General features: G+C 45.3%; 1 protein-coding gene across 1 annotated transcript in view; it reads left to right on the top strand.

Moving 5' to 3' along the window:
• CLNK (cytokine dependent hematopoietic cell linker) overlaps positions 1–25,657 on the top strand; it is a 134,800-nt gene extending 109,143 nt beyond the window's left edge. Inside the window, exons 15-19 of the mRNA XM_036328968.1 lie at positions 2,768–2,808; positions 11,115–11,248; positions 12,679–12,756; positions 15,302–15,457; positions 22,899–25,657. Of these exons, the coding sequence (XP_036184861.1) occupies positions 2,768–2,808; positions 11,115–11,248; positions 12,679–12,756; positions 15,302–15,457; positions 22,899–23,045 (556 nt within the window). The 3' untranslated portion in view covers positions 23,046–25,657. The remainder of the gene's footprint in view (positions 1–2,767; positions 2,809–11,114; positions 11,249–12,678; positions 12,757–15,301; positions 15,458–22,898) is intronic.
• Positions 25,658–26,996: the final 1,339 nt, after the last annotated feature.

Here is a 26,996-nt window from a genome sequence, read left to right as displayed (position 1 = left end):
CCAGGGTGAAGATGCTGTCATTGTACCTAGTAGTTACTTACAGGGAGTCACCCTGTTTGTGGTGGAGTGGAGCAGTGGTTAGGAGGAGGAATTCACTGGGATCAGGCTGCCTCGCTCCACCACCAGTGAACCACGTGATTCTGGGCAGCATCACTCACCTCGCACACAAAGCTGAGAGCAGAGCCAGGCCTGTTGCAAGTACCTGGCACGTGTGCGCTCTCATTGTCACGGCCAGGTCCTGTCCATCAGGGTGACCGCCACCCCCACGTCTTCCTCTCCCTCACTTTCCTGTCTTGTCCTATCTCATACCTTCAGTGGCTTTGTTCTCAGTCTCTGGCCTGTGGGTGTTAGAACTCTGGCTTCCTAATTCTTGTTAGGTTGTTTCTGTTTAAGGCCCAACCTGGCACAAAATTCTTGCCCATAGCACACTATAAACACCCTCTCTTAATGTACTTTTCTAAAAGGAAAATAAAATCCTCCTATTGTCGTGAAAAGATAATGAGCTCTCATTGGCACTCAATCTGTAGTAGTTGTTTGGTGTGGTTTGGCTTCTTTTGTTTCTTTATTTAATTCGTTGAACAAAGTCTCCTGATTTTTCTTCCTCTATTAACTGGCTTCTTCTTCTGGGCCCCCTGTTTGGACTTTTTCCCAAGCTGACCTCCAAGTGCTGGGATCCCTCAGGGTCCATCTGAGGTCCTGGCTTCTCTCACTAAGAGCCTGGGCAGTGTCAGCCACCCCACAGTGTTGATGTCACCCTATGCGGGTAATTCCTAAACCTCTATCTTTGGCCACAATCACCCTTCTTAGCTCCAGACCCAACAGGCAGTTTTCCTTAAATAGGTGACAGGCACCTCAAACTCATACGTTGAAATGGATCTCTTCATTTCTACTTTCATTCCCAAACCAACTGTATCCTCCCACAAACGTTCTCTCCCCAATAAATGATGCGTTCTCTTCCCCATCTTCACTCTTCCATTTCCACCTCCCCAAGTTCTATCTCCAAAACATGTCTTAAGTCTACCCATGTCTCCTCATTTTCCCAGCTCCCAACAGGGGCCAGCCACCTTCAATCTCACTTGGACTCTTGCAGTAGCCACTTAATGATACTTACCATCCCCATGCCTCACCTTCTATCCAGAAGGAACTGAGTTCTGGTCTGTTGCAGAATAAGCCATGTTTCCTTGACCCCGAGCCTTTGCACCTGCTGTCCCCTCTGCCTGGAACAACACCCTCCCTTATCACCGTCTCCTATTCATCTTTCAGAAGTCAGCTTGGTTAGCACCTCTCCCAGGAAGGCTTTCCTGAGACCCAGCGTGATTTTGTCTGGGTTAAGGCTACCGCAGGGACTCCTGCTGTGCACACACCTGTCCCAGCACTTAGCCCACTTGTGATTATGATACAATGTCTTCCCTCCCCAAATGGAGCAGCTTCAGGGCAGAGGCCTTGTCCTACTCATGTTACATTCCTCAAAACATGCCATATGCCCAATAGGTACTCAACACACCTTTTTTTCTTTTCTTTCTTTTCTTTTTTTTTTTTTTATCCTCACCCAATGATATTTTTCTACTGATTTTTTGAGAGAGTGGAAGAGAGAGGGAAAGACAGAAACATCACTGTGAGAGCAACACATCGATTGGTTGCCTCTTGCACGAGCCCTGACCAGGGAAGAGCCTGCAACCAAGGTCCCTGCCCTTGACCGGAATCGAACCTGGAACCCTTCAGTCTGCAGGCTGATGCTCTATTCACTGAGCCAAATTGGCTGGGGCTTAACACACCTTTTAAAAGTGAAAGAATCATTGTTTTAATTTTATTTTCGTTTGCTTGTTTGGGTATTGTTTGTTTATTTTTGCTTCGATCCTTATAAACTTGGTATTTGAGACCTAAAATGTCCTCAGAGGATGTTCCTAGTCTCTCAACATTTTCTTTTTAAAAATCCTATGAAATTAGGGCACAGACATTTTGCTATAGATGACTTTTCCCCGCAGACATTTGTTAAAGCCGTACACTGGTTCCTGGTAAAGGAATCTGGTGTTAACAGAGTTCAAGTCTTGGATGTCAGTAGAAGTCTGACCGGGGATTACAACACAGCGCGGTGGTTAAATAATCTGCGAGCACTTTTATCCACAAAGCAAGGCTCCCACTGGATAGCAAGAACCAGGTGTGCCCTCGGTTGATTTCAGGGGTGCTAGAAAAGGGCTAGATTTCAGTTAATTGGCCCGGAGGCTTTATAAATAGCGTGCTTTCTGGTGTGGAGCATGCCCCATGTAATTAGATTTAACTGTGGTAGCACCTAGCGCTTATAATGATGGTGCTGGCCATAATACAAAGCGAACCAGAAAACTGAGTGTTAAGTAAAGCTAAACATTAAGTGCTAACTAGAGCCACTGGTGAACAGTCTTGGTAACATCGTTATTATTGTGTTTATTAGTTTCTCCATTTGGTTTCTCCTTTGTCTCTTAGTACATATTTTTATAATCCCTTTTTCTTTATGGATTTTCTCAGAATAATCCACAGTTTTCTCAGCTAGCTCACATTTCAAGGAAGACTAAATTGCTCTCTATACTCTCCCTCAGTTGGGAAATAATTAGTATGGAATAGGAGCCTGGCCAGCCACATGCCATTCTCTGTAGTGGCTGTAGTCAGAAGGCAAGTCTAAGTTCACGTCTTCAACAAGTAAAGAATCATAATTGTGCTCATTGAAATTGCATGAAAAGAACTCATATGGGTTTATTTGTTCCGTAGTTAATGTTTCTAACATTTTCTTTAGTGCTTCGTTCATGATGAGCAACCACAGTATGCAAAGCAGAGGTAAGAGCACTTGACCTAGGAATCATAAAATAGACGGGTAAGTCCTCTCATGACAATATTCCTGCTCCGTGACTTTGCTCTGTGACCCTCAGACTTGCTGAGTGGATGTGGATAAAGGGCATTAGCTTGTTTTCATTGACAGGTAGCATTCCATTGGGTGAATATAACAATTTTTATCTATAATTAAATAAGATCACTTAGGTGGTTTGCATTTTTCTCTCTTATGAGCATTATGATGTTATAAACAATATTGTCTTCCCAATCCCGGGTATATACTCTAGGTTCTCTCTCTAAGCGTGAAACGTATAGGTCTTAGCACATCCTTTCTTCACTTGTACTTGGTGGATTTTACAAAGCAGGTGTATCCTTCAGTCTCGCCGACAGCTTCTGAGTCCCCGGTGTGCCCCATCCTCTCCAGCAGTTGTTTTGAGTTTTTGCCAATCCACTGGGTGTAAAACAGATTTCTCTTAAGAAAACCTGAGAAATGGATAAAATAACATGGACCTCACTTACTAATTGATTGTAAAGATAAAAATCAAAAGGATAACATTTCTGTGGTGAGATCTGAAGCAGCATATTTAATGACTAGAGGCCCGGTACACAAATTCTTGCATCAGTGGGGTCCCTCGTCCTAGCCTGCAGATCGGGCTGAAACCAGCTCTCCAACATCCCCTGAGGGGTCCTGGATTACAAGAGGGTGAAGGCAAGGCTGAGGGACCCCACCAGTGTACAATCGGGGCCGGGGAGGGACACAGGGGGTTGGCCAGCCAGGGAGAGACAGTGGGAGGGGCTCCAGGGCATGTCCGGCCCATCTCTCTCAGTCCCAACCAGCTGGACCCCAGCAACAAGCTAGCCTACCGGTCGGAGTGTCTGCCCCATCGTGGTCAGTGCACATCATAGTGAGAGGTGGAGGGGCCTTAGCATATTATTAGCATATTATGCTTTGATTGGTTGAATGGCCGACCAGAAGACCAGACACTTAGCATATTAGGCTTTTATTACTAGTATATAGGATTACTGTGGTGATCGGTTTTGACATTAATATTATTTTGCCCAAACTAGATGTTATATTCTTTTGTCCTTTTTTCTTCTGCCTAATTGCCAGGGAGATATGTGTTTAAGTCTAATCCTGCAGTCTCACTCTCTGTTGAGCCATAAGAAGGAGCTTAGGGATGGAGGAAGCAGACCCCATCTGATACCATGGGAAGCCTCAGCACTCTACTGACCATGGTCCTAATTCTGCCTCTCTCCCTATAGTAGGTTCAGCTTCAGCAAGTTCATTCTTAGAACTTCACCCTCCCCCATCCATAAAATTCAAATACTAGTGTTAACTCACAGGGTAATACACACACACAGCCCTCTGCTAGACACATTTTAATATCTCTCCTTTTTTTCTGTATTCCGTTCCTTCTCCAGGGATTCCCTACCCAATTGATTCCATTAGACCAAGAGTTTCCTCCCTAGCCTCCATCATGTCCTTCTCTCTCTTCTGCCCTCTGCCATCTGGGCCTTATATTGGAAAGCCAATCTGGAAACTCATTTCTCCTGATGTACACACGGCTAATAAGAGTTTCCCAAGAGAGGACTATTTTTTTTTTTTTTTTAAAGGTGACTAAAGCGGGCAGTGATTTACCACATGGGCTCAACCCCTTGGAATCAAATGAGAGTGGTCCTGGAGGCCAGATGGCGGTGTAAGAAGATGATAAGGCTGGGTATCCAGGTGGAAGGTCCAGGGCTGAACAGGCCCAGAAAGGGCATTACTTATCAGGTTTTGAGAGTATGTTGCAAGGATGGGGAAGCAGAATCATAGCTGAAAGAGGAATCCAGAGTTGAAAGGCAAAATCTTGCACAAATAAAAAATAGAGAATGTTGAAGAATGGAACATTAGTTAGTGGAGCAGGTGGCCTTCACAGACATGAGTCCAGTCAAGCACCCCAGGGTTGAACGTAGATCATTCGGATGGGGCTCTTGTAGCTTGTTCTCCATGCCTCTCATAGGAAACAAGGTTGCTTAAAGAAACAGCCTGGCACGAACAGGGGAAATGTTTTGGCCTCCAGCACCTTCAAACACCATTAATTCCTCTTTCAGTTAACAAATATCCACCAAGCTTATGATTGACACCCAAAATTGGGCTGGGCCCTAAAAATACAAAAGAGAGACAGCCCAATTCTTTAACCAGTGTGTAAGCACCTGCCATGCCCCTCCAGCAACTTACTGAGCCGTGGTCATTCTACGGGGTAAAAGTTCACCTCTGAATCACAGTTCTTGTAGAAATTAGGTGCACATAAAACAGCACCCAATCTGGGCTCTACCAGAGTTCTCAGTCCCATGGGCTCTCTACAGCGCACCAGTTTGTGTGCCTCAGGTGAGGGGGGCAGTCCTCTTCCTGCAGAATGGTGAAATCTACAACTGTTTCCATGGAGACACTGTCATCTTTATTTCACAAGTGAGAAAAATTGTAGAAATGTTCAGTTATTTCTTGATAGCTTGGTTGCTACTTGATAAACAGCCTTGGCTCAATTCTCTGATACATGAATTCAAGCTAAGCTATTAGAAGCCTACGCAGATGAATCTCAGGACAAAAAAAATAATTTTGCTATTAGAAGAGGATCGGTTGGTTTGGTTACATTCCAAAATAGTAAAGTTACTCTCTGAGTTTTGGATTGTGGGTGACTTGCTTTCTTTTTCTTTTTAGTTTTTGTCCATTAACATTTTATTTTTTTAATATATTTTTATTTATTTCAGAGAGGAAGGGAGAGGGAGAGAGAGATAGAAACATCAATGATGAGAGAGAATCATTGATGGGATGTCTCCTGCACAATCCCACACTGGGGATCAAGCTCACAACCTGGGCATGTGCCCTGACCAGGAATGGAACCATGACCTCCTGGTTTATAGGTCAAAGCTCAACCACTGAGCCATGCTGACCAGACAACATTTTCTTTTTCTGTCTGCATTTTTTATTCTTTAAACTATGCGGCTTTTTCCTTATAAGTTGCTTTTAAATTGTATGTAAATTTGCTAATAAATATGTATGGACACTAGGTTAAAATAAAATGCTTTTATTATAAGTTACAAAAGAAAGGTCTAGAGCTATGTGCTCCCAATCATGTTAACATTAGCAATGGCATGTTTTGACTTACTAATATGGGTCAGGCATAGTGCTAAGAGCTTCATATACATAAGAATTTTTAAATATTAGTGTTTATTGATAAAAGTATGAATTTTCAACCCATATCATTTTTATTCAGACTCCATTGATAACCTACCCAGTGTCCCCCCCCAATGTTCTTCCACTTACCTGACTCAACCTCTTTATTTCTGTGACCCTCCGTTCCCCAAGTGGGAGAGTCTTATGCCATGGGGTATAAAAGACAAATGCAGTGTTTTAGGTAAAGAAAATTTTTCAGAGATTAGTTATATGATTTTAGAACAAAACCAATTAAACAATTGTAGTGGATTATAAGCTCCGAATTTTATTTATTCTTTAAGCAAAGACCCCACCAGGGCTTCAGGGGGAAATTGTATGGCCAAGTGGTTTTCTTGCTTGTTTTGTTTTGTTTAACTCATTCTCTGAATAGACTACAAATGCATTTTTGCTGCTTCCCAACGCTCTTCTTCAAGTAGGATTTTTTAAATATTCAAGCAAAGTGCTCAGAGTTGAAATTTAATAAATCAGTTGCCACAATATAATGAAAAATTCATAATCACGGAAACTATTGTGTATGCTACACAACTGATAGGAAATGCTGATGATTGTTATTTTCTTCTCTCACGTATGTTCTTATTGTTTCAATCCACGTTGAAAGGATAGTTGTGGCTAGTCCAGTAATAAGCCTCTATGTCTTACTTCACTACATTTTAAATACATTTTTAAATTCTTTTTTTAATGTTATCATAGCTCTTTTCGCTTTCTCTTGGTTAGGATTCGGCTGGCATATAATTCTCCATCCTCTCATTAGTGAGCTCTCTGTGTCATTACATTTTAAATGTGAAATTAGCCCATAACTGGAATGTTTAAACCAATCTGCATCAAATTTTGTTTTCTGGGGATTTTTTTAAACAATTTTTAAATGTTTTTCTATTACAGTTTACATTTAATATTATTTTGTATAGTGTCAGGTGCACCACATAAATATTTGCATCTGATTATTAAATGCTAAGTTTATACCTTTGATATTTATTGTGATTATTAATATTTTAAAATTTGTTTTTATATTATTTTGTGCCTCCTATTTGCTCTCTTTTCACTGGCTTTTCATTTCTTTTCCTGCCAGATATTGGGTTCATCTCTCCCTTATGCCCCTCTCTCTTTCTTGAAAGTTATACTATTCTTCCATTGGTTTTACACACACACACTAGAGGCCCAGTGAACAAAAATTTGTGCACTCGGGAGGGTCCCTCAGCCCAGCCTGTGCCCTCTCACAGTCTGGGATGCCTCAGGGGATGTCCACCTGCTGGCTTAGGCCTGCTTCCCGGGGGATTGGGCCTAAGCTGGCAGTCAGACATCCCTCTGGCAGCCCAGGAGCCCTCGGGGGATGTCCACTTGCCAGTGGGGAGCAGGCCTAAGCTGCAGTCGGACATCCTAGGCGCTGCTGAGGAGGCAGGAGAGGATCTCGCCACCACTGCTGTGCTGGCAGCCGTCAGCCGGCTTGTGGCTGAGCAGAGCTCCCCCTGTGGGAGTGCACTGACCACCAGGGGGAAGCTCCTGCATTGAGTGTCTGCCCCCTGGTGGTCAGGGTGTGTCATAGTGACCAGTCATTCCCAGTCATTCTGCTGTTAGGGTCAATTTGCATATTACCCTTTTATTATATAGGATAAGCCTAAGTGACTGTTACGATGGAACGACTGGAACAACCAGTCAACCAGTCACTATGATGCACACTGACCACCAGGGGCAGACGCTCAATTCAGGAGCTGTCCCTGGTGGTCAGTGTGCTCCCATAGGGAGAGCGCCACTCAGCCAAAAGCCGGTCTCATGGCTGGCTAGTGCAGCTGCCATGGCATCAGGAGCCTCTCCCCACTTTGCTGCAGTACTACCAAACAGCGACAGGTGTAGTGTGCTGTGATGAGTGCTAGCAGTGCAGTGCCCAGCCCCAGCTCAGGCTCCTCCCTGGCCGCTTGCAGCTTGGTGCACTGCTACACTCTAGCCTGTGGGGATCTGGGCTAAAACCAGCAATCAGACATCCCCTGAGGGGTCCCAGATTGTGAGAGGGTGCAGGCCAGGCTGAGGGACACCCTCCACCCAGTGCACAAATCTGTGCACCAGGCCTCTAGTCTTAAATAAAAGTATGACTGAATTTTAAAACTCTTAAGTTTACATCCTCTTTCCAAATAATACAGAAAACTTTTAAAATACAATGTTAAAAGGAGAAATGTTAAAAGGAGAAATATCTTTAGCATTATTCCTATTTTCAAGGCCTTAAGCTGTGAGTAAAATTAACGTGCTATGATGAATGTAATTTAAACTTTAAGTGGTCAAACAGTCCCTTACAACAAACAGTTTAATGCACACAATTCCCTATAACAAACATTCTTAGGTTCAATGTAAAAAGCCACAATCCTTGAAATTATTAAACTAGAACACCGATGTCTCAGGCATACTCTTTGTTCTTAATAATCCCAGAGAGAATTCAGCTCTTTGATGAGCAGAAGCAGACTAAATGCACATGAAACCTAACTTTCGGTAACTGGTATATAAATATTCCCTAACGTTTGCCCTAACCGGTTTGGCTCAGTGGATAGAGCGTCGGCCTACGGACTGAAGGGTCCCAGGTTCGATTCCGGTCAAGGGCATATACCTTGGTTGCGGGCACATCCCCAGTAGGGAGTGTGCAGGAGGCAGCTGATCAATGTTTCTCTCTCATCGATGTTTCTAACTCTCTATCCCTCTCCCTTCCTCTCTGTAAAAAAATAAAAAATAAAAAATAAAAAAATATTCCCTAACGTTTGAGTTAGTATTTTGCCTCAAAAATTTGCTTTGTCAAAAGTATCCTATTCTTAAATGGTGATGGAAGGAGACTTAACTTGGGGTGGTGAACACACAATTCAATATACAGATGATGTATTATGTATTGTACACCTGAAACCTATATAATTTTATTAACCAGTCATCCCAATAAATTCAGTTAAAATTTTATTTTAACAAGTATTCTATTCTTTCAAAGTTCTTTTCAAGCTACTAACCAAGACTATAACTTTGGTTATATTTTCTAGACTGGATTAAAACTATATAGTTTATAACGCTGCCTTCACACTAATTACCGCTCTTCCATTTTATTTACTACTAAAGGACCAGTGCACAGATTCGTGCACCAGTGGGGTCCGTTGGCCTGGCCTGAGCCCTCTCGCAATCCAGGACCCCTCAGGGACTCTCGTATAGCCAGTTTTGGCCTAATCCTCACAGGCCCAATCCAGACAGGAGGGAGCCCGATCCTGTGTGTTAAGCGTCTGTCCCCTGGTGGTCAGTGCACAACATAGCAACCGGTTGACTGGTTGTTCGGTTGCTTAGGCTTTTATATATAGATAGATTATTGTCCGGTATTTTATTTCTATATTTTTCTACTCTCAAGTCTTAATGAATTTTTTACAGTTATTTCTTCCTTGAAATTACTGCTCTGTAAATTATTTACAAATCTTGTATTTACTATTCCTCATAATACCTCACTCCTTTCTTATAGCCTTAACTTCCTCAAATTCATATTTTATTATTATTTACTGATATGAAATGATAAGCTGTGAAAATATGTTATTTTCATCAAAGAATATAGAGAAAATATCACATCAAAACTTGACAAGTGCCCTGACTGGGTGGCTCAGTTGGTTACACTAAAGGTGGCAGATTCAATTCTCAGTCAGGGCACATGCCCAGGTTGTGGGTTCAATCCCCTGATCAGGGCAAGTATGAGAGGCAACCAATCGATGTTTCTCTCTCCCTCTAAAAAACAATAAAACTAAAAAGAATACTTGACAAGTGGTAGTATCTTAATGTTAAGATACCAGATGAAAGCAAAACCCTTTCAAGGAATTTTTTAAATACTTTAAAATTGATTGTTCTGTCTTCTCTTTTAAAAAAATATTTACCCAGACATAATTTTATAGCTTCATACATTAGTCACTTGGAAAATAATGATTCATAGACCTGAGCAGATCTTTTCAGTGTTCACATACTTCATTATGAAATAGTTTAACATCACTAAGAAAAGTCTTTTGAGATGCTGTTATGTCAAGATAGCAGCTGCAAGTTTTTCCAAATTCCAATTTGCATTTCAAAACTCTAAATTTATAGTTGGCAGAAAATACTACCATTGTTTTCCATGAATTAACTGGCTCACCTTGTTCATTTCTAATAAAATATCTGTCAAATGCCCAAGTCTGAATAACCATAGTTTGCTATTCTTTCTTTCAGGTTAAAAAACTAAATAAAAGTGACATTTTGTCCATTAAGACAAAATGCCATTCTTCAAGTTAAAAAAAAAAAAAATAGTGTTGCCTGAGGTGGGAATAAGCTTGGCTTGTAGTTCATTATGGCCAGAAAAGAACAGACGATGGGGATGGATGGGTGGATGGATGGATAGTTAGGTGTATGGATGGAACAATGGATGAGGGGATGGATGGATGGATGGATGGATGGATGGATGGATGGATGGATGGATAGTTAGGTGTATGGATGGAACAATGGATGAGGGGATGGATGGATGGATGGATGGATGGATGGATGGATAGTTAGGTGTATGGATGGAACAATGGATGAGGGGATGGATGGATGGATGATGGATGGATGGATGGATAGTTAGGTGTATGGATGGAACAATGGATGAGGGAATGGATGGATGGATGGATGGATGGATGGATGGATGGAATTTGGGTGGATGGAAGGAAGGAAGGAACAATGGATGGGGAGATGGAGGAGAGGATGGGGGATGGAGAAATCAGAAGAGAAAGATTGTTGAGTGTCTCACTGACAGATGTCAGACATTTGGGTTTTCTTCCATGTGTAAAGGAAATCATGGAAGGATTTTTACCAGGGGGAGTAGCAAAGTCAAAATCACATTTTTTAAAGATTACTCTGGCTGCCTTAGAGAGGAAGGGGCAAAAGCTGAAGCCAAAGAATCCAGGGAAGATTGCCGTCTAGAGTGAGACAACAGTGGTGTAGACCAAGGTTGTCCCAGAGTGAGATGATGGTGGTGTAGACCAAGGTTGCCCCAGACACAGAGAGGAGCGGCAGGCCCCATCCAGCTCCTTGTGGGAGGGAGGCAATCTGACACTAACAAAATCGCACTTAAATGCACATTTACTTTTCCCAGATCATAAAGAAAGCACGCAGTCCCACCCTCCTCAGCGATGTCAGGCTCCAGCCAGCTGCGGCCCTCGCGAAGATGCTCTTCACTATAAAAACATGAACTGGAGGAAACCTTGCCCCACAAGGTCTGATGAAGAGGTAGATGCCTCTCTGCATTGTCTCTCTAGATAACCTTGGTGTCTGAATAGAGCTCTACTGAACGTTGCCTCAGAGGGGTATCACCATGAACTTTAATTTTTTTCAATATTATTGGGTTCTAACATTTTAAAGAGTTTTGCTGTATAACATTTTATATTGCTCTTCCACCAGATTCTTTAGTTTCTATATAGTCGTGCTCCCTATTCACAGGGATGTGTTTTAAGCGCCCCCGGTGGATGCCTGAAACCACAGATAGTACTGAACCCTGTACTTACTATGTTGTTTCCCATACATACATGCGTGCATACCTATGGTGAAGCTTAATTATAAATTAGGTAGTCAAGGATTAGCAACAACTAATAATAAAATAGAACAATTATAACAATATACTGTGATAAAAAGTAAAGGACTTTATTCCAAAGGACCCTTCCAATAAGAGATGAGTTTGATCCCAGTCTTGATGGAAGAGAATGACAGATGAGGTAGGAGGAGAGGTGAGGAGTAGGAGGGATTCCAGGCAGGAGGGCAAACCCATGCCAAGTCCTGAAGCCATGTGTCCACAGAATGTCAAGCACATCTGCCTGGCCAGACCCCTGTACCAGACCTGGAATGGCAGGAAGCAAGGGCATGGAGTTAGCGGGGAGCCGGTTCACACATGCCCAGCATTGGGAAGATCCGTCTCTGGGAGGACCAGAGACTCAGACTCAGACTGAGAGACCAAGCACTTGCCAACCAGGTGACAGGTGTTGACTTCCTGAGCCCCTCCCCCCGCCTGGCATGCCCACCTGTCAGGTTGCTGCAGGGATGGATTGGGACAATGGATGAGGGGTCTTCGATGTGCTGGACTCACGCAGGGGTTTATTTAATATTAGATCCTTGAGAACTGTAGGTCTGTGGACTGCCCTTTCTTCTCTCTGTCATGATGGATTTTACAATCCAAAGAAATCAGTTGGTATAAATAAGGGAGCATGGCACAGGGTAAAAGCCAGGCAGACTAGGGTTCAAATTGCAGATCCAATGCATGTGGCCTTAGGTAAGTGGCCTAAAGAAGCTCCCTGTCTACACCTGTCCTGCCCTCCCCTCCCATGATGACTAGGGCAGCATAGACTCCACAGACAATAACCATCCCATCTCAGTAAGCTCCAGCAGGTAGAGACCATGAGGGTTTAGCACCCACTCTGAGCCTGGTGCACAGGGCCTTCCATGTATATGGCGTGGAATTGCAGGTTACTCTGTCACACCAATTTCACAGTTCCTACGCTGCAGTTACTTCTTCTGCGTCCAGATCCAGGGACAGAACTTTTGTACCTCATCTCTACTGTCAATCAAACCGTGACTTGGCACCGGGGGAACAAAAGAACATTTTCATTAATTAATGATTAGGGCTTCCCCTTGACCCTAAAATAGTCCTCATTTCACCTGTCCTGCAGGAGGCCCAGCACAGCGAATGGTACGTTGGAGAGTACAGTCGCCAGGAGGTGGAAGAGGCCTTGATGAAGGAGAACAAGGTAAGACCTCAACGGGCCCATCAGCCTACGGTTTTCTGCCCACCAGTCAGAGGACATAGCAAGCAGTGGACTTCAATGAAGTAGTTCTTGCCTCACCTTGCATTTCTCAGTGCTGGCAGTTACCACAAATTTAGTAGACTAAGACAAATTTACTCTCTTACAGTTTGGGAGGTCGAATTCCTACATGGGTCTCCCTGGACTAAAATTAAGGTGTAGGGCTGTGTTACTTTGGGAGGCTCCAGAGGAGAGTCCATGACATTGCCTTTTCCAGATTCCAGGGGCTGCCAGCCATCCTTGGCTTGTGCGCCCGCCCCCCCCCCCCCCCCCCCCGCTGCCTGACTCTTACACCCCTGCCTCCCTCCTACAAGGATTCTTCTGATTACATTGAACCCACCCAGATAATCCAGGATAATTTCCCATCTCAAGACTCTTAATCACATCTGCACATCCCTTTTTCCCTGTAAAAGTGACCTATTCACAGGTCCTGGAAGTTAGGACATGGACATCTTGTGTGTAGGGGCATTATTCTGTTTTCCATAGCAACTTGATGTAAATTTATCTTATTTAATTTTATAATATCAATTCTGAGAGCCAGGTTTTATTAAAATTCATTGGGGTCCTATCACTAATGAACTCACCCACTAATGAACACATTCATTTTTTCAAATATTATTGATTGATTGATTGATTTGAGAGAGAGAGAGGAAGGATTCATTGGGACAAACTCATTGTACAGTTTAAGATAATAAGCCCAGAAATTGGTCACACGTCTTGGCCCCCTCTTCCTTTCTGATCTTTGGCCATGTTCTGTGCTTGAGTCTTAAGGCTGCAATTACAGCCAGATGTCTCAGGCAAAAGAAGTTCCAGGAAATTTCTCAATGCCACTCAATGTTCTCAGAGGCTGGAATATTTAAAGAGCAAGTTTTCCATTGATGAGTGGTGATGTTTTAGGAGATTCACTTAAGCTTTTGGGTCCTAATTTCCTCACCTGTAAAATGGGGATAAAACACCTCCTCAAATTATAAGTAAAGATCAAATGAAATAATGTGTGTAGAGTGCTTGATCTCTTGAGGGAAATTCTCAATAAACCTCAGCTGTCAGCATCATTAGAACGTCACTGTAGTTTTATTTATAAACTTAACATTTTTAAGTATTATTCCAGAGCAGCAATTTTCAACAGGTATGCCACAAGCAATACCTGACTCTTCAGTCAGGGGCACGGACCTCTTGTCCCTTAGTCAAATTTAAAAAATGACGTCAGCACAACAACAGCTGTCTGGTATGAACAATACCTTCTTTTGTCAGATCAGCAAAAAATACAATTTTTTGGTGTGCCACAGAACTGTAGCAATTAGTTTATGTGTGCTATGAGATGAAACTTGCTGTTATATCACGTTATAAGCATTATATAAATCTATATATTATAAATATTAATTACATTAACATATGCAATAATCACATACAAATATACAGTATTAGTCAAGAGAGATAAATACATATAACAACTATTATAAATATAAATTATACACAATACCTCATTGTATAGATCATTTATAATAATCTATGAAATTACAGTCAGATTTTTCATCATGTAAGTGACGCCCTGTGACCACAGAACTGAGCCGTGCAGGCAGGTGTGATCACCTCCAGAAGGCCTGCTCCACTCCTCAGCCTCTCCGCCCGGCCCTCACCCTGAGCCTTTCCCAAGGGAGAGCCTGATGACTTCTGACCCACATCAGGTGCCCTTCTCTGCCCTCAGACCGCCCCACACCCTGACCCTCGCTGTCTACAGCCTTGGCTTCCTTCTCTCTCTGGGACATTGTCTTAGAGTCCTTTCCTGTCCCCTCCTGCCTGCCCTGTTCTTGCCTGCCCCTCGGGCCAGGCTGTATTTTCTCCCCCTCCTATGGCCTCCGCACTCACATTGACCTCAATGACCTTGAAGCTCCACATCTCTTTTGGGGACCCTAGTCCTCTGCTGACATCTCCCCATGCAGAGGCCCACTTACCATGCTAAACACCTCTGCTACTCTAGCCTGTGGCGGCTCCCACCATCTCTGGATGGTACCCGCGCATTGGGCAGGACAGGAAATACGTGGACACTGGCAGGTGAAGGAGGTACCCGAGAAGGGGAGGAGGAGAGCTATGCCTAGCATCCCAGAGCCAGGCGGGGCCTGTGGGGGATGGTGGCTGACTGGAGCCAGCACCGGGGTGGGAGGCTGCAGGAGTGACAGCAGATAAACCACAGGCAGGCTGCTGCGTTCATCCCTGAGCAGCTGAGGTTGGAGGCAGGTGCTGAGGAGGTGGGGGTGCTGGAAGATCTGGAAGAAGGGGTGTCATCTGACTGGTTGACTTCTCAGAAAATAACAAGAATCCTAGTACATACTGTCACCCCATAACCACTGAGTTCAACTGAGTACAGAGCTAGTTTACCCAAAACTAAAGCCGTTGGGGAATCTGGAGCACAGGCATCGCTTCCATGAGGTGAGGGTGGGACGCGGGCAGCCCGCTGGCAACCTGAGGAGTGATCGCTCTTCCTCTCCTTCAGGACGGCATGTTCCTGGTCCGAGACTGCTCGGCGAAGTCCTGCACAGAACCCTACGTGCTGGTGGTGTTTCATGGGAACAGAGTCTACAACGTGAAAATCCGCTTCCTGGAGAGGAACCGGCAGTTTGCTCTGGGGACGGGACTCCGCGGAGACGAAGTGGGTAACCCGATGGCTCCCCTTTTCTGTGCTAAAGGAAAATGGGGGGAGAACGTGCGGGTGCTGGCCAAGGCGCTCCAGGTCCCCTGCCTGCAGGATGGGAGGAAAGAGCGCCGCCCTGGAGGTGGGGAGTGTAATTAATCCTTCCAGCCCCTTCCACAAGCATCCGTGCACATGGCTCACACTCACGGCCAGGGCTGACCATTCCACACACCCTCTGTCCTGCTTTGCCCATTAAAGAAAACTCATTCTGCCCGACATCTCAATTCTGCCTCCCAGAACCCTCCCCCGAGGCCACCTTAATGCCACAGGCCTTCCCTGCCCCAGCACTGACTCGCCCTGCCGGCATTTCAGACAAGGTCTGTTGGCAATAGGAATCGGGAGGTTTGTGTCCCCAAAATAAAGTGGGCTTCATCACAGCACCCAGTGCCCGGTCTCAGGGCCGACCGGCTGGCAGGTGGCGGGCGAAGGAATGAGTCAGTTACAGCATCATGCATAACTGTGTCAGTGAATCACAGGGAAAGGGAAAAGGAGATTGATTTTCACTGAATATAGTCATGATAGGCCTGGTCTGTCTGCATTATCTCATTTTAGTTTTCAAAGATTCTTTGACATAATAATTGGTTCTACCTTAGATGGAGGGAGACTGAAGCTCAGAAAATTAAACGAATGCTAGAGACATCGAGGTAGTAAGGGGATAGAAGGGGCTGCTCCTTTCACTCTTCTTGGGAAGGCAGGAGAGAGGGAGGGAGGGAGGGAGGGAGAGAGGGAGGGAGGGAGGCAGGGAGGGAGGGAGGGAGGGAGGGAGGCAGGGAGGGAAGGAGGGAGGAAGGGCCATTTACACACCAAAGAGAGAGGCCTCAGGAGAAACCAGCCCCGCCCACCTGGACCTGGGCCTCCCAGCCTCCAGACTGTGAGAAAACAAATTTCTATTGCTTAAGTCCCCCTCCGCACCGATCTGTGGCAGGTGCTTATGGAGGCCCGAGCAAACTAACACAGTAATAAACCGGAACTTCCACCAAATATCTATTCTTCAATAGAGAGCAAAAGAAGGAATGTTGCGGGACTGCCAAAATGCCCCAGGTGGGCCCCCACGTGGAAAAGCCTTTCAGCAGCTGCCTGGATTGTCCAGCTTGAGCCCAGTGTCTGACCCGGAGCCCTTGCCTGTGTCACGTGTGGGCTGGAATGGCTGGTCGGCACCGGCCAGGCCGCCCTGGGGTCGGTTCACCACCTTTGCTGCGGCCCGGGATGAGCAAGTAGATGGATGCAGAACTCTGCCTGCTGTGGCCAGGTTAAGGAGCCCATGTTTCCTTTGTGCTGAGGGTTAGTGAGTTCATGAACGGAAACCACGGAGAACATGCAGGGAACATATCGATGATGGAGTCATTTTGGTAACTAGGACATAGTTCCCCTCAACTAGATCCCATGGTTATTGCACTCTCCAGCTCTATATCCCTTTATCCTTCCAGTACCTACTTTCAGCTCCTAAAATTTCTCATTTAAAAAAAAAAAGTAATGATTTTTAAATGCTTGGGATTAAGGATTCCTTTTTTGTAAAACATATTATTGACTTCAGAGAGGAAGGGAGAGGGAGAGAGAGATAGAAACATCAGTGATGAGAGAGAATCATGGATCAGCTGCCTCCTGCACGCCCCACACTGGGGATCAAGACCGCAACCCCAGCATGTGCTCAGACCAGGAATCGAACCGTGACCTCCTGGTTCATAGGTCAAACCTCAACCACTGAGCCACACCGGCCAGGCCTTCCTTAGGTAATATGGAAAGTGGAAATCGTGTGCCCTACTGTGCCGCAGAACCCCCTGCGCCAGGCTGTTCTATTTGCTCTCTCATGTGGTCCTTGGAAAACCCTGGAAAGGCCCCATCACTGAACCCCTTTACCAGTGAGGAAGCTGAGGCCTGAGAAGGTTACAGATTTTCCCCCCCACAAACCACAGCCTGGTCTGCTAATAAGAGAGGAAATGGATACACTGGGATGTCCCTGCTAACATCCTCGGCCCTCCATCAGAGAGACAGCCGCTCCTGCTGCCTCCGCAGGCGCCAGCCCTCATCTCAGTACCTGTCCCCATCTCGGGTGAGAAGTCAGCCTCCAGGTGAGCTACTCCCCTCGAATCAATGAGGACCCCTGGCGCCTTCCAATGCCTGTTTGAAGGAGACCCTTTTATGTGACGAAGGAATTTTCTCGCGCATCTTCCAACAAGAGTTTCCATGTATTTCCACGACGCTTCTTTACCTTGACTATGCACAGGCATTATTCTGTGCAGTTAACAGTGAGTAACCGATCCATCGATTTAAATCTCACAGCAACTGTGAGGTAGGCGCTGCCCATGCCTCCATTTAACAGACGGTGAGACTGAGGCACAGAGGAGCGAAGTAACTGGGCCACCGTCACCGCTAGTCACGGCAAAGCTGGGATTCCACGGACTCTGCACAAATGCCGACTTCCTCTCGCAGTCTCAGACCACATCATGGCAGTGCACACAAAGCCCAGGCCGCTGGGAAACAGCCAAAACACGGGTGGGAGAATAGGTCACACCGACGTGGGGCTTACAGGTGCCACCGGTGCTGGGTGAGAAAGTGCCTCACAGGTGCTTCTTCCTGCCTCTCCTCTGAGCCAGGCCCTGGGCTAAGAGCCAGGCAGGCCCAGCTTGCACCTCTCACCTGTCACCTGTCACAGTGGGGGCCTTTCCCTTGCTGAGGAAGAATCGCCCATTTTTTAAAATATATTTTTATTGATTTCAGAGAGGAGGGAAGAGGGAGAGAGAGATAGAAACATCAGTGATGAGAGAATCATTGATCGGCTGCCTCCTGCACGCCCCACACTGGGGATGGAGCCCCAGATGGAGCCCACAACCCAGGCATGTTCCCTGACCGCGACTCGAACCGTGACCTCCTGGTTCATAGGTCAGTGCTCAACCACTGAGCCACGCCTAAGGGCTCAGGGGGAGGGGGCTCTGCTATGTGGAAGCCAGCTACCAGCCAGTCTCTTGGAGCTCAGTGAAGAAACAGCATCTTCGTCTGACCGCAGGGACCCTGGAGTGAGACACGGGTTTCAGAGACCGCTTTGGTTTTGTGTGGCTTCGCGGCTGGCTTGTGCACTTTAGATGTCACCACACATACAAGGCAGCAGCACCTGTCTCCAGGGGTGATTGTGAGTGAAAGATGAGACAATGTAAATAGAGTGCTGGACACACAGAGGCAGGTGCGGATGGGGTATCAGATTCCATCGTAACTGGGCCCTGAGGGCCCTTTCGTTAGATCTGTGCACCGGGCACAGGCCAGGAACGGAGCCCTGAGAGTTGCCACCACCGGAACGCGGTCCCCGGGGAAGGGACAGCACAGCAACACCTCACACAAGCGCAGAAGACAAGCAACTCACATATGCCTTCAAGGAGTAAGTCTGGGAAGGTCCATTTTGCCCACAGAAAGTATTTGGGTCATGCTGCTAGCCATGTGGCTAGAAACTGGCTTCAGATTCAGGGAGCACCCAGTGCCTTCCTTCCTGTGGCTGCTCCGACAAAGGACCACAAACTCGGTGGCTTAAAACAACAGACGCGTATTCTCTCACAGTCCTGGAGGCCGGAAAACAGAGGTCCCAGTGTGGGCAGGGCCCGCCCCTTCTGGAGGCTCAGGAGGGTCCCCCCTGCCTCCCCTGGCTGCCAGAGCCTGTCAGGCTTCCTGGGCTGCGGCCAGTCACTTTAACCCCTGTGTCATGGTCACACACCTTTTCCTCCTCCTCTTCCTCCTCCTCCTCCTCAGAATGGTTCTCCCTTCTTTCTGTCTTGCAAGGGTACGTGTGATTACTTTTAGGGAGGACTAGGAGAGATACACTCCTCCCCCCAAGATCCTCAACTTAGTCCCAACTTTTGCCATGTGAAGCGACATATATATATAAGACTTTATATATAAGATTTCGGGGGTTAGGACATGGCACATTTTGGGGCCCACCAGTCCGCCCTCTATATCCATTTGCTCAGTTACTGAGCCAGTTCAGTCCTCAGGCCTCACCTTGTCCTGCAAACGTGTATGATCTGTGGCTGAAAATTATGCTAGATGTTCACTTGATAAATTCAACATTGAAGACTAGAAAACAAGTAACCCATGGCTTTATTTCTCACTTCCCCTGTCTGCTTCTCGCCTCCCTCTCTCTCTCTGCTTCTCATTTCCTCTCTTCTGCTTTCACTCCCATGTGTGCGCCCAGACAGACCGGCGTACCCTCCAGCAGTGAAATATAGCCTATAGTGAACACATGGGGCTAACACAAAAGGCTTAAACAAATGTTAAGATCCAATATTAGGATGGCATTTGCTGTCCTCCTGAAAAAACATCATTTCATATCAAAACAAGAGCTTAAGTATAATTTTTTAAAAGTCTCTTGAAGGAAATATATCAGTTGCAGGCTTCTCACTAGATGTCAATAAGGAGAATCGACAGTCTGACTTATGGCTCCTGCCTTGCCTGCTTCCTACTACTTGTTTCATATAACATGTCGATCCGTGTGGATTATTAAAACAATTAATGTTGAATCCATTATTCCGGGGCCCTCCTAGACAAACAGGAATGAGAATATGAAGCAAGCACCTTCCCTCTGAAGATTCCTACCAGGAAAGAGCATTTCCGTCATGCCATGTGGGTGAACCAATTTTGTGCAAGAGTTCTACGTGAAAAGTTGTTCTCATAAGTCACTTTTTGTTTTGTCAAGTACGAAGAAAGAGAGGAAACTCTGTCTGAAAATGAAACGGAAAAACTTCCGTTCTTCCTTAAGGCTCACAGGCATAGTCTGCACACGTCTCGGGGATTTTGTTGCTCCTTCCTCGTGTTCTTGACAACCTTGGAGGGAGGAGCTCCCAGTGACGACTGATGTGTGTTGCACCCTCACTGTACACCGAGGTCTCTTCTGAAGGCTGTATAGTTAGTAAGTCAGCTAGTCCTCAATATGGCCCTCAGAGGCAGGTCCTAACATCACCATCGCTGTTCATAGAGAAACTGAGGCAGAGCCTGTAAGAAACTTGCCCAGGGACACACAGCTGGTGGGTGGGTCGGAGAGCCTTGCATGGAATGCAGGCATCCAGGCGCCACGGCCCTTCACTTAGGATGTCTTTCACTGACCGAGTGTTACCCAACTGGACAGCCAGGGAACCACCTCACCTTAGCCCCAGGCAGGAACTAAGTAATAGTTATCCAGTACCTGCCAAGGGTGGACAGACAGCTTATCTCATTGAAAACTCTGCTAATAGATCCAGTAACAGGCCCAGATGCACAAGTCATGTACAGATTTAATCAGAACTCCAGAAAGACAAAACCCAACTTAAAGGGGCTTAGGGGCAAGGGAGCAGGTGTGTGGACTCAGTCGCCAGGAAGAACCAGAATAGCGTGGCTCTGGAAAATGGCCACAGTCAGGAGACTCATCACACATCTCTTTCCTCAAGTCCCTCCTACCCATTCCCCTCCCCCACACCTTGACAAGGGGCAAGAGGAGGAGACAGCCAGGGCAGTTGCTGGCACCTTGCATTCCAACCCTGTGCCCACCCCCTCCCCACTCCTAGGAAAAACAAGTTTCCTCCCCACAGCCAAATGCAGCCCCCAAGGAAAGGTCCCTGGGTGGCCTGGTGAGATTCCAGTCCAAAGTTGATTGTTCCCACAGCACATTACCTGAAATGGTCTATGTGTGTGGGAATTTATTTTGCCCCCACCAGGATGTCACCTCCGTGAAGACAGGGACCTTGATCATCTCACTCCCTGCTGGCTATCCCTAAGGCCTGCGGACATTTCTGTGCCAGGATGGGGGCGCAGAGGGAGGAGTAGACGAAACCAAAGCAGAATCAGATTGTCCCCACCATGACGCCCTTCCTTCGGGCTGTGTCATCTCTGCCCTGGTCTGTTGAGACATCAGGGTTACAGCCACAGGCAACATTGCATCAGGAAAGCACTGACAGGTGTCCAGAAAAACCAGATTCCATTCCTGGTCCTGGCCTTGCATCTGTGTGACCTGAGCTGGAGTGTCTTTAGCTCTGCGAGGTCATTGCTCACCTCACAAAATAGCCCAGGAGGCTCAATGTTGTGTTCCAGTTTAGAAGGCAGGTGGTGTGAGCTCTTCCTCATTACCTCTCAGCATTCCCTTCCAAGGACTCCTCCAAACTCAGCCAATCAGACCCGATGCCCACATTCTCTGAAGCCCTGTCTTGCTTCTTCCTCTGCTTTTACCATCTTTAACCCTCCCTGTCCATGTATCTGGAATCACCCAGAATGAATAGCCCACTTCAGGTCTGTATCTTCGACAAAGCATTTTCTGATTCCCCAAAACTTGACATAATCTTAATTTCTCTCAAATCTGCACAGGACTTTATCTGCTCATCTCTAGAAACACAAAAGTGAAATGATCTGCTGTTCATTTCACAAGAAGCCCAGGGTAGGAAGCTAAGTTGATGAAGAACTATCAGCAGCCCATGGTCATCATAGACATTCTGATCACACTAAGTTAGAACAGGAGGGGTTTACAGGAGAGAGAGTTTTCTTCAGGCCTTTCCCACCAATTTACTAATCGAAGGTCAAGTCTTGATGATCTGCATTTGGGTTTGTCTCAGGTAGGGGGAAGGCAGGGGGCACCAGGCATTCCCGTGGGCTAACTGCTGTGAAACTCACTCATCTAACTTATCTTAACTGCTTACAATAGGAACCTGTGATAAAGGTGAAGCTTGACCAGGTGACCTGACTACTGGGTGTGGAAAGCTCAGCTGCCTTAGTTCATCTTTCGTCTCCCCAAGTGCCTTTATTCTCCCTTATTATCTTACTAGTGGCCTGGTGCATGAAATTTGTGCACAATAAAAGGGAAATAATTAGAGGAAAAATTTTAATATTGCTATTTGCCCTTTCTCTATAATAGAAGTGTCAGAGACAAAAGAAAATTAGTAAAATGTATATGAAAATCTCCGTCCTCTCAGAGTCTGGGGCACGCCACAGGACCCAGAGTCAAGTCCCCGCCCAACCATGTGCACCTCGAAATCGTGCCAGACGGAGACCCGGCCGGCCCCACCCCCATTAAGCACCACAGGGGCGGAGGGAGCAGCCTCAGATCCCTCGTCAAGCCCCACCAGGTGGGGGGCGTGGCCTCAGGTCCCCCGCCCCAGCCTGGCACCATGCAGCCTCAGGTCCCTGCTGATTTGTCATTACGGTGTCACGGCATTATGGCATCATGGTGTGATGACCATTTGCATATTAGCCTTTTATTATTATGATTCTTGTCACTCATCCTTTAAGAGATTGCCACACCCCTTTTTTAAATGACTTTCTGACACACCTTTACAACACCTCACCCCCAAAATGTTAATAAATTCCCTTTTCCAAGTAAAACTGAACATCTGTACTTTAACCTACAGGCACCAAAGGGATGTAAATTTCATTAACTTTCTTGTCTGTGTTTCAGAAGTTTGATTCGGTGGAAGACATCATTGAACACTACAAGTATTTTCCTATTGTGCTGATTGACGGGAAAGATAAAACCCGGGCCCACAGGGAGCAATGCTACCTGACGCGGCCCCTCCCTCTCAACAGACTCTCCTCGCCTTGGTAGCCTGATCTGCTTACCTTCGGTTCACAGGATCCCAGACCTCTATTATTTTTCACCTCTTTCCAAAAATTCTTCTTCTGGGGTTTTAAGGGATTACATCTTAGACTTCAAAGAAAAGAAAAACGTTCTATAATGGAAGTTGGAAACTCAACCATGGTTTTTGAAACCTCAAACCACAGAATATGTGTAAGATGCATAAATCAAAACTAGTTTTTCAAAAATATGTTCTAAAGAAAAAACTGTAAAGACGGTCATTGTGCTCATGTTACAGATGAGCAACCGACGTTACAAGAAACTATCGCTGGGATGTTTGCAGCTGGCACGTGACGAGTCTGGGGGAGACCCCCAGACCTATGCTCTTCCAGGCCCTCGTGCGGCCTTGTTTACTTCAGAAATGTCCTGACTTGTGAATTTACAATGTTTTCAGGATTCCTTATGCTGAGGTGTTAGTGGATGTCAGCTCTATTTTATTTGTGATCCTGGAAATTCAGTTACAGAGAAGCAATATGTCAGGAAAACAAGAGCACTTGTGAGTATCGCTTGAAAGATAGAAATCAGAAATGCGTTCCCTGTGTTGTGAAACGGCCAGCTCCAGTGTACTCTGCTTAGAGTCGCTGTAAGACGAATGGAATTGGGCGTTTCCTAGTAAGGGCATAAGCTTACGCCTGAGGGAAGGTATAGTTATTCTTACAAGTCCAACTGTGGACTTCCATTCGAAGGAAGAGCAGGCCTCACATTAGCGTTATGTTGCGGGAACATTGCACTGTCCCTGCTCAAGGCCAGGAGGATGTACTTTCATTCAACAGAAGAAGAGAGCCAGGATTTTTATCCTTTCTTGCCTGGCTCCCTCCAAGCACATCTTCCCAGGTACATTTCCTGCCTGTGAAATTTTACAGAGAGAGAGAGAGAAAAATGATTTTAAAGTACAGAGTTACCTACCTTAAAATATATCAATAAGTAAACTCTTGTAGTGACGTTTAAAAAAATAAAAAGATTCCTGGTTGGAATGAATAGTACACAATGACTTCAAATGTTACCAAAGCCTGCATGTGAAAGTTATAGACTCTGTCCTTGTAGCTAGAAGTAAAACCAAAATCGAATTAAAAGGCAAGGGATACCAAGGAAAATACTACATACAATGCCCAGGATTCTCTCTCGTCCAAAATAGCAGACAAGGACCACTGGGAGCATTTGCCAACCAGCGGAAAGGTGCCTGGCTCTGACCTTTCACAAGGTCAATGTGAGGTGACGCCTCTAGGACAGACCAGGAGCATTTGATGCAGAAGCTCCTTGTGAAGTTGGAACTTTTTAAAAAATATTTTCATTGATTTCAGAGAGGAAGGGAGAGGGGCGAGAGATAGAAACATCAATGATGAGAGAGAATCATTGATTGGCTGCCTCCTGCAAACCCTATACTAGGGATCAAGCCGGCAACCGGAGCAGGTGCCCTGACTGGGAATCGAACTGTAACCTCCTGTTTCATAAGTTGATGCTCAATTACTGAGCCTCACCAGCCAGACAAGTTGGAACTCTTGATGCCCACCTGAGCCTGTCTTAGATGTGCCTGCACAGGGTAACATGGGAACCAAGAGACAAGAGTGTATACATTGGAGCCTGGCTACTAAGGAGCAGACTGATGAGAGCTGAAGGCAGTATGGGGGCTCATCACGCTCACCTGGGCTTCAGCAAACCCCAGCTAGTGTGGAAGCGGGCTCTGCAGAGAGTCCACGGGCTCATGTGTGGGAAGAATCTACACCTCACTCTAAAAAGCCATTGGCAGGTTTTACCAAGACCTCCAATTCACCTACCACAAGGCCCTGCCATTCCATGCTGTGTTCTCAAGAAATGTTTCTGAGTCTCCTCAAGCACTGCTCTTGTTAAAATAAATGAACATCAGGTGGTGGTAGCATTTTTATGAAGCTTATGGGTTTTTTAAATGCTTTATCACCTCTTTTTCAGAAATTCATGATATGATGCTATGAGGAAAAGGAAGCGACCATCTTAAAATAAAATGCTCACGATACTTAACATGTGAAAAATCTTCGAAAAGAAGATATTGGCAGGGCTGGCTTAGATGATTGGGATTTGAGGCATGCTAGCTGGGTCTTTCTGGAACTCAGATGCCAAGGCAGGAGTTAGAAGTGCAAACATTTAGTGGAAGTAGTGCCTGTGAAAGATAAGGGGGGAGAGAGACAGGAGGAGGCAGGGAGAGCCTTCAGGCTGTGATGTAGGTCTGACACTTGTGGGAGGAAAGAGGGAAGGAGGGAAGATGAGTGGGAAGAGCATCAGACTGAGACGCAGCACTGGAAGAGCCTTGGGCAGCCCATTGGTAAGATCCAGAGCAAAGATTGCCCGTAGAGGAGAGAGTCCCACACTGGGCAGAAGTGGCCAGGTGTTCGCACACCACCCATGTTGACTCATGCCTAGGGCTCTCCAGGAAAAACATGACCTTCAAATGCCACGGGACATCCAGAGGCACTGCAGCTGGAGGCTGTCAGAGAACTTGGCAATCAGCAGGTTCTTCTTGGAAGGGAGAGCCAAGCGGCCCAGCCCCGTGTCTGCCGAAGGGACAATCCGGTCTCGGTGCTGATTGTAATGACATGTTGCTTGTAATAAATCACTAAAGGATAAAGGTTTATAAACTGTAACTGTACTTGATTATTACAACAGTTCTGTGAAGAGGGCAGGGCCAGGATTCTGAACCCATGTATGACTGAGGAAGCTGTGCCTCCTTGGCCAAAATCTTATGGTGACATAGTCATGGCTGGAACCAAGTTTTTCATACACCACACTCCATTTGGTGTCTAGTGTCTCATTGATCTGTAATTAAAAGCTCAATGATTTGGGCTTGACATGCCCACATTCCAAAGGGCTTTGATCCCTCTTCAACTATGATTTCATTTTCAGTTGAGAAGTGTCACTTTATACCTCACCTCAGTAGAGCAGTGGGATTTTAGTTTTACCTGATTATAGCATTCATGAAGATTTCTTTCTGACTAAATCATCCCCATTTGGATCTTCCTCATCTTTAATAATACCTTATTACAAGCACTACTTTGTGTATGAGTATGTATACTATGTTGCTAGGCAATCTTGTAGATGTTGGAATTATAGCAGTGAATTAAGTGGGAGAAACAGACAGCAAATAGTAAATAAGAAAAAAAAATAGTAAATAAGATCATCTAAGTTGGTTTCCCATGACTTTGTTGTAGTTTTGCTTTAACACTTTATCACTGAGTGCTGGTAGTAAGGCCAATATTAGATATTTTGCTGGAGCCAATTTAAGATGGCTTTAAAACGTTTTCAACCAGAATATGTTAAATTTTTCAAACTTACTTAATGGAAAACTCCTCTTGGGTGTACTTGTGTGAGGGGTTGGGAAGGCTATTGACTAACCACAAGGCAGGATATTAAGATAATGTCTAGAAAAATCTCCAAATATTTGGAAATTAAGCAACACATTTCTAAATTACTCATGGTCAAAGAAAAAAAACACACAAAAGTCAAAAACTATTTCAAAATGAATGATAATGAAACATAATATAGCAAAATTTAAGGGATACAACTACCATTTAATTATATTTTATATAAGCATTGACAGCTTAAAAGGCTTAAATGCTTATATTAAAGATAGTTCCATAATCAAGTACCTAAGTGTCCAGTTTATGACATAAAGAAAGCATAAATTAAACCCAAAGTAAGTAGAAAGAAGAAAATGTTAAGGATAAGAACAGAAATCAACATTACAAATAAAAGGAAATAAAAGAAAACCAACAAAGCCAAAAGTTGGTTCTTTGAACAATTAAAATTAATAAACAGCTAGCCAAAGTAATAAAAAAATAAGCAAAAGAAAACAAATTACTAAAGAATAAAAGGGAAAACAACAGATCCTACATACATTGAAAGGCTATTAAAGACATATCATAAGCACCTTTCTTTCAGTGAAGTTGAAAA

Source organism: Myotis myotis, unplaced genomic scaffold (assembly GCF_014108235.1).
Source record: "Myotis myotis isolate mMyoMyo1 unplaced genomic scaffold, mMyoMyo1.p scaffold_m19_p_1, whole genome shotgun sequence".
Lineage (NCBI taxonomy): Eukaryota > Metazoa > Chordata > Mammalia > Chiroptera > Vespertilionidae > Myotis > Myotis myotis.
The sequence above is the reverse complement of the archived record's forward strand: the minus strand, read 5'-3'. Positions and strand labels throughout refer to the sequence as shown.